A 16,132-nucleotide genomic window follows, 5' to 3' on the forward strand; every position below is an offset into this window, starting at 1 on the left:
CTTGGTGGCCCTGGTCGGGCCCAATGCAGGAGGCAACCAATCGATGTGTTATTTCTTACATCAATGTTTCTCTCTATCTCTTCCCCTCCTTTCCACTCTCTAAAAATCAATGTAAAAATATCCTCGGAGAGGATTAACAACAATAATAATAATGATAAATCTCAAGTCTTAATTAATTAAATCCTAAAGAGATAGGGCTTCACATGTGAATTTTGGAAAATTACTTTATTATTTTATTTACTCATTAAGGAACTATAACCTTACCTTCTTTTCAACACCTCCCTCTTCTCAATGCGGTTGAAGAGTTCTTGCTCTCTTTCCTTCTCTGTCATCTGTTCCAGACGAGCCCTGTCCTCCTCATCCCCCATGAGGTCTTCCCCGTAGCCATCATGGAACTCTTCATCTTCAGAAGAGGAGTCAGAGTCTGAACTGGAGGAGGAGCTGTTGCTGTCAGAGTCCGACACTTCACCTGCCACAAAGGGCGAACAGAAGATTAGGCTCTACTAGAGAAGACAGGCCACAGGTGACTCAGCGTTAATCATCATTACTCCTTGGCTCTCCTGGGTAAAACGGCAGGTGGCCATCTCTGCTCCCTTGGGAACAGTCTTTGGTCTGCCTTTGGCAAATGCAAGCGCAGGTTAGGGAAATTTAGGCTGGAATATAAACCAGCATGTTCTTTTTAATTCAAACTTTTTACTTTTGAAAAAATTGCAGACCTAAAGAAAAAAGTTGCAAGAATAAATGATTCCCATACTTTTTTTTCTTTAATCTCATCTGAGGATATTTTTTCCACTGCTTTTCAGAGAGAGTAGAAGGGAGGGAGGGAGAGAAGAAAAACACTGATGTGAGATATATCCACATCAATGGATGTATCTCATCCATAGTTACTGGCTGCTTCCCACACATGCCTGGACTGGGGCAGGGAGTGAACCCCAACCCAGGTATGTGCCCTTGACCAGGAATCAAACCCAAGACCTCGGTGAGCTGGCTGACACTCTAAGCAGTTAGCAACACTGGCCAGAGTTCCTGCACATCCTTTTTATCCCCTTCAATATTTTTATTGATTTCAGAGAGAGGAAGGGAGGGAGAGAGATAGAAACATCAATGATTAGAATCATTGATTGGCTGCCTCCTGCAGAGCCCACACTGGGGATCAAGTTGCAATCTGGACATGTGCCCTGACCAGGAATTGAACCATAACCTCCTGGTTCATAGGTCAATGCTCAATCAACTGAGCCACACTGGCTGGGCCCATACATCTTTTTATAAAATATATTTTATTGATTTCAGAGAAGAAGGGAGAGGGAGAGAGAGAAACATCAATGATGAGAGCGAATCATTGATTAACTGTTTCCTGTATGCACCACACTAGAGATCAAACTGCAACCCGGGCACTGCCCTGACCGGGAATCAAACCATGATCTCCTGGTTCACAGATTGATGTTCAACCACTGAGCCATGTCAGCTGGCCATATATCTTTTAACTTAGGTTTACACATTGTCAACATTGCCAATTTACTTTCTACTTATATAAAATAATGAATATACATTTTTATTATTCATTTTGCTGAACTGAAAGTTGCAGAGATTGTAACCCTTTATACCTAAACACTTCTCCTAAAAGATAGTCTTTTAGATAACCAATTATACAATTATCAAATTCAGGAAATTTAACATTGATGGAATACCTTCATCTAACACACTCCCTATTCAAGTTTCACCAGTTGTTCTAACATAGTCCTTTATAGCCGCTTTTCAGCCAAAGAGGGACCCAATCTAGGATCACACATTGCATTTGGTTGCCATGTCTCTCTAGTAGCCTTTAATCTACAACAACCTTTTTTTTTTTGGTCTATCATGCCATTGAATTTTTGAGAAGTATAAGTCCAAATATTATCTAACAGAATTTTATGAGGTAATAAATATTCTTTATCTGAGCCGTAGCCACATGTGGCTACTGAGCAACTGAAATGTGGCTAATGCAACTGAGACACTCAATTTTTAAGTTTTAATTAATTCAAACTTAAATAGCCAGTTACCAAATATCCCCAATTTCGGTTGGTTGGTTTCATCAAGCACTATCCAGGTTATGAATTTTTGGCAACAATACTCCCTAAGTCAGTGGTTCTCAACCTGTGGGTCGCCAACCTGTGGGTTGCGACCCCTTTGGGGGTCGAATGACCCTTTCACAGGGGTCGCCTAAGACCATCAGAAAACACATATATAATTACATATTGTTTTTGTGATTAATCACTATGCTTTAATTATGTTTAATTTGTAACAATGAAAATACATCCTGCATATCAGATATTTACATTACAATTCATAACAGTAGCAAAATTACAGTTATGAAGTAGCAACGAAAATAATTTTATGGTTGGGGGTCACCACAACATTAGGAACTGTATTAAAGGGTCGCGGCATTAGGAAGGTTGAGAACCACTGCCCTAAGTGATTGTGTCCTTTTCAAAGTATCACATCAGGAAGCACCTGATATCATTTTGTCCAATTACTAGTGATATTAATTTGGATTTTTGGTTAAGGTAGTATCCCATAGATCTCTCCATTGTAAAGGCACTTTTTTCTTCTTTGTAGTTATTAAGTATAATGGGGGATGCTTTGAGACTGTAAACATCTTACTCCCAACAAACTCTCACCCAGTGGTTTAACAGTCATTAATAACTCTTAAGTAAATCAATTATTACTGATGGCTGCAAAATGGTGATTCTTCTATCACTTCTACATTTATTAGTTGACGTTAAAAAAAATCAATGTTTTAGTGAGTTATTAAATTGATTAGTGAATTCCTAATAAATTTTTTTTACTCAGTTTTGTATCGGTTCAAGGATTTTCCTCCTCAGCCAGACCATGCATAAGAAAGAGGGAAGGGAAGGTCAGGGAAGTAAGGTGAAACTCTAATGCAGGTACTCCTCATGGGTTTCCTGGAAGGGGTTCACAGACCTCATTAATCTTCGGAACTGCATGTATTTTTCTTTCTTCATTTAGATTCTCAAAGGATCCATGACCACTGGAATGTTATGAGCTGCTGTAATACATACACATTTACCTCCATTTCTGACCTGATAAGAGTGGGAGTTCATTCCCAGGGTCTGGGCTACTTGGCTCACCTTCCTCAGGGGCTGAGCTCTCAGCTGAACTGTCTTTGTCCGAACTGCCTGATGAAGCAGTTTTATTGGCCTGTTTCTTCATGGTTCCTTTCTTCTCTATTTTTCTGGCCTTTCCTTTCTTCTTATTTTTATTGCTCCCGAACGTCCACTACAAAGAGAGAAGAAAAAGGAAAACTGAAAAAGAGACTTTCTTGGGAAAACCTGGAAGATTCAAAAGTTAAAAGTGACATTCACCAAAATTGCTTTGGACACAAAGTAAATCTACTTTATGTGAAGATATGAATTTTTGAAATCTTGGTTAAAACTTAATAACTTATGGTTTGTAATTTCTTAGTGATAGTACACAATTGATATAATAAAATTTAATTAATGCACTTTTTATAACAGAAAAACAAAGATATCAACTTTATGGCAAGTCAACTGAGTTAACGAAAACTCAGTTGTACAGAATCAACCCCTAGAATTACCACCCTCTCTGTTTCCTGTAGTAGAGAAGGCAGTAATTGCTGGGGGGTTGTATGTCTATATTCTCTGTTCAGTACACAGAGAATGGTTTAGTTCTGGAGTGGGTTCCAAGAAGGCAGGAAATAAAGCTTGTCAGCAAAAGAGAATTATAGAAAGCACAGCAAGAGAGGATGAAGCCCATGCTTTAACATGGTAGCACTGGTACCAACTCCAAGGAAGCAGAAAGTAAAGTAGATAAGTGTGAGTGTGTGTGTGTGTGTGTGTGTATTTGTGTGCATCTATTAAAGAAATGTACATAGCCATGGCCAAGTGGCTCAGTTGGTTGGAGCATTGTCCCCTGCACCAAAAGGTTGCAGAATTGATTCCTAGTCAGGGCACCTAGGTTGAGAGTTTAATCCCCGGTAGAGGCATGTATGGGAGGCAACTGACTGATGTTTCTCTCTCACATGGACCTTTCTTTCTCTCTCTCTCTCTCTCTCTCTCTCTCCTTCTCTCTCTCAAATCAATAAATATATCCTTGGGTGGGGGTAAAAAAAATCTGCATATACAAGGTATCCAAAAAAACTTATGCACACTTTAACAGCTGATAGCACAATTTTTATTTATTTATTTATTAAAAATATTTCTTTATTGATTTCAGAGAGGAAGAGGGAGAGAGAGATAGAAACATCAATGATGAGAGAGAATCATTAATTGGCTGCCTCCTGCATGCCCCGCATTGGGGATCGAGCCCACAACCCAGGTATGTATGTGCCCTTGGCTGGAATCGAACCCGGGACCCTTCAGTCCGCAGGCCTATCCACTGAGCCAAACCGGCTAGGGCAGATAGCACAATTTTTAAAATGAAATGTATTTTAATAAACAATTCCTTTATAATTATTCAAAGTGTATGTATACATTTTTTGGGACATATGTTTAAATTGAATCATAAATAGGAGATCTCATACATATAAACATACGGAAACTTCAATTGCTGATGTGGCTGAGCATCAATCTATGAACTAGAAGGTCATAGTTTGATTCCTGATCAAGGCACATGCTGGGGTTGCGGGCTTGATTCCCAGTGGCAAAGGGGGGGGGGGGGGATGCAGGAGGCAACCAATCAATGATTCTCTCTCATCATTGATGTTTCTATTTCTCCTTCCCTCTCTGAAATCAATAAAAATCCTATATAATAAAAACTAGTATGCTAAGTGTCCGGTCGTCCATTCAACCAATCAAAGCATGATATGCTAAGGCCGCTCAACTGCTTGCTATGACGTGCACTGACCACCAGGGGGCAGACAATTGACTAGGTGACCAGTCGCTATGACGTGCACTGACCACGAGGGGACAGTTGACCAGTCGACCAGGATAGTTTGCTGCTGGGGTCCAGCAGATCAGGACTGAGCGAGATGGGCTGGACACGCCCTGGAGCCCTCCTGTGGTCCCTCCCACTTGCCAACCTCCCACATGCCTCCCTGGCCTTGATCATGAACCAGTGGGTCCCTTGGCTTGGCCTGTGCCCTCTCACAATCCGGGACCCCTCGGGGGATGTCAGAGAGCCAGTTTCGGCCCAATCCTACAGGCCAGGCCAAGGGACCCCACTGCTGTACGAATTCATGCACTGGGCCTCTAATATATATATATTTAAAAGAACAGTCTTTGCTCCTTCTATAATGTGATGATAAATTAACCTCCTACCTCAAAATGGCTAATTTCAGAAGTAAATTTTTTGTGTGGGTTTTGTTTTTGTGGGGGGTGAAAGAGGTAGTTCTGATGAGGTTTCCATTTTAGAAATATTCCATATGAGCTCTTCTAGTTTACTTTGATTAAATACTGTGAAAGAGTGTTATTTTAATCTTCTGATTTAAATTTAATCTTAGTTATTTTCATTGCCACGTTATTTTTGTACTCAAGAACTAGGCAAAGGGGCAAGTAAAAAAACAAGCACATGTTATAGAGTGCTATAAAATGAATGATTTCCCTTTACAAGTTCTTCTACTTCTCAAACTTAAATGTTTTAACTTAGATCATTATCTAGATAAATATCCTAATGCTTCTCTCTTCTAAAACCTAGTTCTCAACCATTTCAATTTTTTTACCTTTTTTTCATAGCTTTTCTTTTTTTAAATAATTTTTATTTTTCAATTACAGTTAACATACAGCATTATATTAGTTTTAGGTATATAACCCAGTGATAAGACATTTATATAACCTTCCAAGTGATCACCCTGATAAATAAAGTACCCATCTGACATCATACATATTACAATATTATTGATTATATTTCCCTATGCTGTACTTATCTTCCCCGGGACTATTCTGCAATTTCCTATTTGTTCTTAATCCCTTCACCTTTTTCACCCATCCCCCCTGTAATCTGGCAACCCTCAAATGTTTTCTGTATCATTGAGTCTGTTTCTGGTCTGCTTGTTCATTTATTTTGTTTTTTTAGGTTCCACATATAAGTGAAATCATATGGCATTTGTCTTTCTCTGCCTGACTTATCTCACTCAGCACCAATACATTCTAAGTCTATTCATGTTGTTGCAGATGGCAAGATTTCATTCTTTTTCTTTTATGGTTGAGTTATATTTCATTGTATATATGTACCACTTTTTATCCATTCATCTACTGATGGACAATTAGGTTGCTTCCATATTTTGGCTATTCTAAATAATGTTGCAATGAATATATAGGTGCATGTCTTTTCAATTTGGTGTTCAGGCTCGATCCCCAGTGAGGGGCATGCAGAAGGCATCTGACCAATGATTCTCTCTCCTCATTGTTGCTCCCTCCCTCTCCCTCTCCTTTCCCTTCTAAAATCAATAAAAATATATTTTTTAAAAAAGAACAATTCTTTATTAAATCCTCACCTGCAGATATGTCTTTTTATCTTAATTTTTATTTATTCATTTTAGAGAGAGGAAGGGGGTAGATCGAGAGAGGGAGAGATCAATCTGTTATTCCACTTATTTATGCATTCATTGGCTGATTCTTGTATGTGCCCTGACTGGGGATCTAATCCTCAATCTTAGCGTATTGAGATGATGCTCTAAACCAAGCATGTCAAACTCACAGCCACAACAAATATTTGTGCAGTTATTCAATGTCTGGTAAGTTAATGTTCAAGAAAAAAATATTGCCCTAACCGGTTTGGCTCAGTGGATAGAGCGTCGGCCTACGGACTGAAAGGTCCCAGGTTCAATTCTGGCCAAGGGCATGTACCTTGGTTGCGGGCACATCCCCAGTAGGAGGTGTGCAGGAGGCAGCTGATCGATGTTTCTCTCTCATTGATATTTCTAACTCTCTATCCCTCTCCTTTCCTCTCTGTGAAAAATCAATAAAATATATTTTTAAAAAATATTAATTTTTATTATTTTATGTTAACGATTACTCATTTATTTCAGCCCTTTGTATTCAGCATGTCTCTATCGAAATAAACCTATATTTCTATGAAAATTGAAACTGTTGTTTTTTTGCAGTCCACAGAAACTTAAACCTTATTTATTTGGCCCATGTTAGCCTTTGAGTTTGACATGCTTGCTCTAAACAATTCAGCTACGCTGGTCAGAGCCCGGGAATGTTTCTCATTGATTTCTTTTTAAGAGAGCAAGAAACATCAATGTGAGAAACATCGATTGCTTGCCTCTCGCATGTGTCCTAACCGGGGATCGAACCCATGCAAGATTTTGGTGTCTAGGACGATTTTTGTTGTTGTTGTTAATCCTCACCTGAGGACATTTTTTTCATTGATTTGTTGAGAGAGGGAAAGGAGGGGGAGGGAGAAGGGTGAGAAAGAGAGAGAGAGAGAGAGAGAGAGATGCAGAGAGAAAGAGAAATATCGATGTAAGAGAGACACACTGATTGGCTGCTTTCTGCATGCGCCCCAACTGGGTTGGGCACTGAACCTGAAATGCAGGTACATGCCCTTGACTGAGAATCAAACCTGTGACCCTTCAGTGTATGTGGTGATGATTGAACCAACTGAACCACCCAACTAGGGCAAGAAGAGCCTTTAACATTTCTTGTAATACTGGTTTGGTGGTGGTGAACTTCTTTAGCTTTTTCTTGCCTGGGAAACTCTTTATCTCTCCTTTGATTCTAAATGACAATTTTGCTGGGTAGAGTAATATTGGTTGTAACTCCTTGCTTTTCATCACTTTGAATATTTTGTGCCAATCCCTTCTGGCCTGCAAAGTTTCTATTGATACATCAGCTGACAGCTTTCTGGGAGCTCCCTTGTAGGTAACTAATTGATTTTCTCTTGCTGCTTTTAAGATTCTCTTTGCCTTTAACCCTTGACATTTTAATTATGTCTTGATGTGGGTCTCTTTGGGTTCATCTTGTTTGGGATTCTCAGCACTTCCTGGGCTGTATGTCTATTTCCTTCATCAAGTTAGATAAGTTTTCCATTATTTTTTTTTTCAAATAGATTTTAAATTCCTTGTTCTCTTTTCTCCTTCCAGCAACCCCATGATGCAAATGTTGGTATGTTTGAAATTGTCCCAGAGACTCCTTAAACTATCCTCATTTTTTAAGTTTCTTTTTACTGTTCTAAATGGGTGTTTTCTGCTACTTCATCTTTCAAATCGCTGATTTGACCCTTTGCTTTATTTACCGTTGATTCTTTGTAATGTATTCTTCATTTGTTATTGTATGCTTCATTTCTGACTGGTCCAATTTTATGTTTTCTGTCTCCACTTTTATGTTCTTTTACATCCCTTTGTTGAAGTACTCACTAACTTCATCCACTCTTCCTCTAAGTTCATTAAGCAAACTTATAACCAGTGTTGTTACTCTACGTCCGGTAGATTGCTTGTCTTCATTTTATATTAGTTCTTTTTCTGGGTTATTTGTTCTGTTCTTTCATTTGGAACATGTTTCTTTGTCTTCTCATTTTGGCAGCCTCCCTGTGTTTGCTTCTATGTATTAGGCAGAGCTGCTACATCTCCCAGTGTTGGTAGAGTGGCCTTATGTAGTACATGTCCTGTAGGGCCCAGTGGCACAGTCTACCCAGTCACCCAAGCTGGGTACTCCAGGTGCACCCTCCTGTTGTAGTTAAGCCTTAAATGCTGTTGCCACGTCAATGCAAGTGCTATACCCCTAGGCCAGTGGTCGGCAAACTGCGGCCCCTTGAGTGTGGATCTTCCACAAAATACCACGTGCAGGCGTGTACATACGGTGCGATTGAAACTTCGTGGCCACACTGAAGGGGCCAAAGAGCCGCATGTGGCTCGAGAGCCTCGGTTTGCCAACCACGGCCCTAGGCCAATCAGCTATGAGAACTGGCTGTGACCACAGCCTTGGAGCTGCTATGCAAGGGCCAACCCCACAGAGCAAGGCAGAGTAGCAGTCACTTCAGCAGGGCTCTAGCGCCCAACAAATTTGCCCCTTGAATATCATTCATGGAGGTGGCTGGGTATGCTCTGGCGTGGTCTGAATCTGTTCACTGGTTGTGCTGGTTCTGGGGCCTCCCAGTAAGTGCTGGTCAAGATCAGCTGCTGCCAGTCCTAGCTGGTTTGGCCCAGTGGATAGAGTGTCGGCCTGTGGACTGAAGGGTCCCAGGTTTGATTCCGGCCAAGGGCACATCCCCAGTAGGGGCTGTGCAGGAGGCAGCTGATTGATGTTTCTCTCTCATCGATGTTTCTAACTCTCTATCCCTCTCCCTTCCTCTCTGTAAAAAATCAATAAAATATATTTTTTTAAAAAAAAGATCAGCTGCCGCCTATGCCCAGCATGAGCTACAGAGCAATCCACGGATGGCTGCTACTTGTGCTGGACTTAGGGGTGCCTGTGAGAGGCCAAGCTGCGAACTGAGGCTGGCTGCCGCTAGTGCTGGGCCTGAGGCCACTTAGCAAGTGGTACGGGACACACTGAAGCCGGATGCTACTTGTTTAGGGTTTGTGGACATTTGATGTTTTAACATTTGATCGCACGTCTTCCAGCATGACAGAAGACAGGCAATCTGTATGAAGAGGTCACTGGAAGCAGTTTGAGTGGACCCACAAATTGGGTAGGACAGGGTCTCAAGGAATCACCAGAGCAGAGCAAACCATTTCAGCCAGGTTGATGGAGACTCAATAATATTGCTTAATCATTTCAAATTTTAATCATTCAAGGAAGATAATTTTAGGTTTGTTTGAAAGAATCCAAAAGAAGCAAAAGTGTTTAATTTCTCAGTTAATGGAGCTAAAATATATCAACTTCCTATGATGACATCACAGATACAGTACCAGAGGTAACAAAGTATATAAAACATCTCTTGCATTGGCTTTGGTTACAACAAATAGTACAACTATGAACATATTAGTCCGTTTTTAATGGTTGGTTACGAAAATGGGCATCACCCTCTTCCTCCAAACAAGGTTCCTTGGTCCTCTGTATTTCTACCCAATAGAAAGATGAGGCCAAGAGGGTAAAGGCTGAACTGCCAGGGTCACATGTGTGTCAGAGTCACTAGGTCTATTTTTGCCTACAGATCTGGGTTTCTCATGTACAATAGAGCCAAATTCTGGACTCCCGAGGGAGAAAAGGTGTTTATGAGAGCAATAAAGATCTAAATGTGAAGTTGCACAGGTGAATCCAATTCAGGAGGTACTAGGAAGCTAGTTGGCTTCCTCATCCTTCCATTCTCAATCTGCTGCAATTTGACACTGGCTAAGCTTAGCAACTGTCACTCATTCGTCGTCTGTGATATTTATCCCTTAGGGCAGTGGTTGGCAAACCACGGCTCGTGAGCCACATGTGGCTCTTTGGCCCCTTGAGCGTGGCTCTTCTACAAAATACCAACTTCTGCGCATGGGCCACGAAGTTTCAATCACACTGTACATGCGCGCCCGCACGTGGTATTTTAGGGAAAACCCACACTCAAGGGGCCGAAGAGCTGCATGTGGCTCACGAGCTGCAGTTTGCTGACCATGGCCTTAGGGAAGAGGGAGAAAAGATAAATAGAAAATAAAATGCTGCCCATTAAAAAGGGCTTTCCTGGCTAAACCTGAGTGTGAGAAGAAAAGCTCGTTTTTCCTTCCAACAATTTTCAAGAGATGAGAAGACAAAGATGCCTTACCTCCCATGAGGCTAGCTCAATAGGGTATGTCATGCCAACGGCAAACAACCAAGCTCACTATATTGGACAGAAAATTTCTTATAAATACATCTTTCAATATTGAGAAGCTGGATTAAGCTATTTGCATATACTTTCTAAAAACATATCTTCTTTTTTTATAAACCTTAAAAATATAATTTTAAGAAAAATGTATTATATACTTTAAAAAATAGAAAATATTTTTTATTGACTGATTGATTTTAGAGAGAAAGCAAAAGAGAAACATCAATTTGCTGTTCCACTTATTTATGCATTCATTGGTTGATTCTTATATGTACCCTGATCTGGGATTGAACCCGAAACTTTGGTGTATTAGGATGCTGCTCTAATCAATTGAGCTACCTGGCTAGGGCAAAGAATATTTTTTAAAGCTAAAAGAACCCGCCTGGCTTGGCTCAGTGGTTAAGCGCTGACCTATGAACCAGGAGGTCATAGTTCGATTCCTAGTCAGGGCACATGCCCGGGTTGTGGGCTCTATCCCCAGTGTGGGGCATGCAGGAGGCAGCCGATCAATGATTATTTCTCATCATTGATGTTTCTATCTCTCTCTCTCCCTCTCCATTCCTCTCTGAAATCAATAAAAATATATTTAAAATAAAATAAAGCTAAAAGAAAATCACCCAAATTTCCATCACCCAAAGATAAATAATGACTTAAAATTTCTGGGCCAGTCCTAGCTGGTTTTGCTCAGTGGATAGACTAGACCTGTGGACTGAAGGGTCCGGGTTCGATTCCAGTCAAGGGCACATACCCGGGTTGTAGGCTTGATCCCCAGTATGGGGCATGCAGGAGGCAGCCGATCAATGATTCTCTCTCATCATTGATGTTTCTATCACTCTCTCCCTTTCTCTTCCTCTCAGAAATCAATAAAAATACCTTTAAAATTTTTTTCGGGGCCCATCTCATTCCTATTTATTCCTATTTAAATATAGAGAAAGATACTCAAAAAGCTACCAATAATATCCCAAAGATTTCTTTTACTGGAGAATACATCACATTTATTATAGTTTACACTTACTCTTGTAAAACAGAGGTTCACAATGTTCTAAGTACATATGTTAAAGATTTTCCCAGTACCTCTTCTCCGGATCACAGAAATTAATAAACCATAAAGGAGATGAGAAAGGCTTGTGGCAGGAAAAATCGACATAGAAATATCTTAATTCAGCATTAGCCTAGCGATGCTCACCTATTCCTGCAAAAGCCTTATTCTGTTGACTCTGAAATTGAGGGGAAAATGAATTCTTCTTTCATTGCCAGGGTGTGGTAGTAAATGGAGGCTCAAAAGTAAAGGATAGGATTCAAGGGATGCTCTTAGGCCTTTGCCATCCAGTACAAAGGAGAGAAGTGACCTGGCATTTCTTAATTTGTTTTGGGAGCTATTGCTCTACTAAAAGGCAAACTGTTGCCGAAACCGGTTTGGCTCAGTGGATAGAGCGTCGGCTTGCGGACTGAAAGGTCCCAGGTTCGATTCCGGTCAAGGGCATGTACCTGGGTTGCGGGCACATCCCCAGTGGGAGATGTGCAGGAGGCAGGTGGTCGATGTTTCTCTCTCATCGATGTTTCTAGCTCTCTATCTCTCTCTCCCTTCCTCTCTGTAAAAAATCAATAAAATATATTTAAAAAAAAAAAAAGGCAAACTGTTGTGACCTTAAAAGTGCACCATACAGAAGGGAAGAATGAGAAAACGAGTGCCTGCTGATCTGCACCTGAGTGCAAAGGCCTGAGCCAGCCCCAGTGAGAGCTGCTCAATAATAATCTGGGAAAGCAAAAGGGTCCACTGTCACTCAGAACTCTCATATACATGGATGTCCTGCTTTCCCAAGCAGTCTACATGTATTCAGAACTACACATAACAAAGGAAGCATGCACATACAGGGTGGGGCAAAGGAGGTTTACAGTTGTTTATATGAAAAGTAATATAATAATCCTATTTAATAAAACCCTAATATGCAAATCAACCAAACGGTGGAACTACTGGTCGCTATGAACTGACCACCACGGGGAGCATCACTCAGCCAGAAGCCGGGCTCATGGCTGGTGAGTGCAGTGCCGGTGGCGGGAGCCTCCGTGGCAGCACTAAGGAGCAGCGAGCCGAGTGGTAGGGAGCAAGCAAGCAGGCAGGCAGTAAGGAGCAAGAAATCCCGGACTGCGAGAGGGCACAGGCCAGGCTGAGGTACGCCCTCCCCCAACCCCCAGTGCATGAATTTCATGCACCAGGGCCTCTAGTTAATAAATATTACAAGAATAAACTGTTTCACATACTCACAATTGTAAACCTACTTTTGCCTCACCCTGTATGTAGTGAAGAAAACCTAAAACAGAGACTGTTAGGAAGATGTTTTCTTTTTCTTTTGTGGGTTAATCCTAACCAGAGGATATTTTTTCCATTGATTTTTAGAGAGAGTGGAAGGGAGGGAGGGAGGGAGGGAGGGAGAGAGGGGGAGAGAGAGAGAGAGAGAGAGAGAGAGAGAGAGAGATATGGGTGTGAGACACATTGATTGGTTACCTCCAGCACATGCCCCAACTGAGACCAGAGAAAGAACCTGCAACACAGGTACATGCCCTTGACCAGGAATTGAACCCACAACCCTTTGGGGTGCACAAACTGACTGTAACCGCTGAGCAATACCAGCCAGGGCAAGATGTTTTCTTAATAAATAAAAAGAGATTAAAAAATGAGATTTGTAGTTTGACTTTCACTGGGCAGCAATAATATAATGATATAAGGAGGGTTAGTACCACACAACCTGTGACAAACTGACCTTCCTGGCACTCAGCCAAAAGACAGGAAGGAACATGGGGTTGGAAGTAGTTGCTTTGGATTTAGGTAACATTGAGACACTGAGTAGTTTGAGCATCCTGGAGGCAAAACACACATACACACACACAAAGAAACTTCAAGTCTTCAGGGAGGATATCTCTAGTGGGCAAGGAAGGTCTCAAGGGTCAGACTATAAACCATTGCAACTCAGTTACTCTGAAATGAATTTACAAGTAAAACAAAAATACTTTGAGGTAAGTAGGATTCAAGAACAGCTGCGTTAGTGATAAACTACCGGGATTAGGGTTTAAAAGAATTAAAATAAAGGAGACATATGTAATACTTTCAAAGATAAAGAAGTGAAAATAAAAAAGAAGAACTGGAATACAGCCCAAGCCCTTAACTGAAATTGTTTCCTTATGGATAAAGTAGGAATGACAATACCACCTTGACCATCTATGGGGGTAGTGTGAGACTCAAAGAAGATAGGATAAAAGAAGTTTAGAACACACGATTAAGTTTATATATGTGCAGGGTACTATTTTATGATCTGGAATACAAGAATCCAGATGATCTCTATGAACTATTAGAGTTTTAGAGTTGTAAGATTCTATATTAACTGAGTGTTATACTAAGTCAAAGCAATCTTTAAAAGGGTTCTGTAGTCATTATCTAGATATTGACAGTGGCCAGCAATGAAGTGTGTGAGAAGGGCATGGTTTCTGACTTAGGTGTTTTTTGCTCCCCAGAAAATAGAATAGGGCCAGTGGAGTTGAAGAATAAATACAATTTAATGTCAGCCCACAGAACATGAAGAATAGCTTAGCTTTCTTTTCTGTGTAATTAATCAGACAAAATACAAAAGACACTACTGTATTTTATAACCAGGCAATCACATATATTTAACTGGAAAACATAGAGAATCACTACACTCAATCACAAAAACTTAAAGTCTGGTATGGAGACAAAAACAAAAGTGAAACAGATGTAATACAAAAATATGGAGCGCCCCCCACACCAAAAAACATTTATGTAGCACTGGCTGGTGTGTAACAGTGGTTAGTCCAATTGGTGTGGCTCAGTGGTTGAGCATCAAGCTATGAACCAGGAGATCACGGTTCGATTCCTCAGTCAGGGCACATGCCCAGGTTGCAGGCTTGATCCCCAGTGTGGGCGGGCAGAAGGCAGCCCATCACTGGTTCTATCTCATCACTGATGTTTCTATCTTTCTCTCTCTCTCCCTTCCTCTCTGAAATCAATAAAAATATGTTTTAAAAAAACAAAACAGTAGTTAGATTGTTGGCCCACGCACCAGAGTCGTGGGCTCAATTCCCAGTCAAGGACACATACCTGGGTTGCAGGTTAGATCCCAGGCCCCAATTGGGGTGCGTGTGGAAGACAATCAATCAATGTGTCTCCCTCACATCAATCTCTGTCTCTCTCCACCACCCCCTCCCTTCCACTCTCTCTAAAAATCAATGGGAAAAATATCCTCTCGTGAGGATTAACAACAACAAAAAAGTAAAATATAATCAGTACTCCATTCTACTGTTTGGTAGGAAGTGTCAGAATTTGTTGTACACAAGTCTGAGCAAGTGGTCTATAAAAGTCACTTTATTTTTCCAAATTCCTGTGATGAGATTTTTTAATCCTCACCTGAGGATATTTTATAGAGTGGAAGGGAGGATGGAGGAAGGAGAGAGGGAGAGAGGTCAATGTGAGAGAAACACGTTGATTGGTTATTTCACACATATACCCTGAGCAGCGCCAGGTATAGAACATGCAACCGAGGTACATGTCCTTGATCGGGAACCAAACCCACTACCTTTTGGTGCATGGGCTGATGCTTTAACCGCTGAGCTACACTGGCCAGGGCTATGATGAGCTTTTAATGGTATCAAGATAAATAAGGTGGTACTGTATGATAATCTAAATAGCCAAGAACTAAGAAGTATGTAAAAATAAGGCTTGTAAGCAATCCAAATAACTGTTGCTAAATTCAAGTACTAAAGAAGAGTATTCCAACCTAAACTCTATGGGGTCCCCTGGTTTCCTGACCACAGAGCAGATCAGATGCAGGAAGTTGGAAGTAGAGCAGATTACCAAAAGATGAGAACAAGTGGCCACTTCTTACCTACAGTAATGGAAAGAAAGAAAAGGTATAAAAAGCAGTACCACACAGCTCAACATTTTGGAAGTCATTATTTCATGGTACAAGAACTGCCATTCATAATCATGACTAAATCAACAAGAAAAACAACTATATATAATAATACCTATCAAAAAAAAACTTTTCAAATGTAGTGGGCTTTATATTCTAAACTTTCAAGAGTTTAGTTTCAGTATTAGGATAATTCATCTGTGTGGAACATCTTGTTCTGGAGAACTATGTGTATGCAAACTTTACTAAATCAATACATAGACATGAAAATAAATACTAGCTTAGCAGTGAAGGCCTTTATCAGAAGCATGTGCTAATTATGTATTATGTATCTCTTCGGTAAAGCGTAACAAAATACTCGTGCATATCTAGGCCAACTTCCAGGAAAAATTGTTACTAAATGAATATATAAGTAAAAGTTATCTTTTTCAAAATATTCTATTAATAAAAATATTAGAGCCAGCAAGTGATAACAGAGTGGGAATTAGGACTATAACTAGATTAAAGTGGGAGAACCCAAAAGA

At 40.5% G+C, this 16,132-nt stretch overlaps 1 protein-coding gene across 2 annotated transcripts in view; it reads right to left on the reverse strand.

Annotated features, from left to right (window-relative positions):
- The window catches only part of RTF1 (RTF1 homolog, Paf1/RNA polymerase II complex component), a 61,567-nt gene that overhangs the window by 20,824 nt on the left and 24,611 nt on the right, over window positions 1-16,132 (reverse strand). Inside the window, exons 1-3 of one of the 2 annotated variants that reach the window (XM_070424952.1) lie at window positions 15,474-15,554; window positions 3,129-3,276; window positions 265-469 (exon numbers count right to left, since the gene is read on the reverse strand). In XM_070424952.1, the coding sequence (XP_070281053.1) occupies window positions 265-469; window positions 3,129-3,210 (287 nt within the window). In that variant the 5' untranslated portion in view covers window positions 3,211-3,276; window positions 15,474-15,554. Of the gene's footprint in view, window positions 1-264; window positions 470-3,128; window positions 3,277-15,473; window positions 15,555-16,132 lie in introns of those variants that run through there. The other variant, XM_070424947.1, reaches the window with a different exon arrangement.

The sequence above is a fragment of the Myotis yumanensis genome, unplaced genomic scaffold (genome assembly GCF_028538775.1).
Source record: "Myotis yumanensis isolate MYYU_CA2020_CCGP unplaced genomic scaffold, mMyoYum1.0.hap1 SCAF_1, whole genome shotgun sequence".
Taxonomy (NCBI): domain Eukaryota; kingdom Metazoa; phylum Chordata; class Mammalia; order Chiroptera; family Vespertilionidae; genus Myotis; species Myotis yumanensis.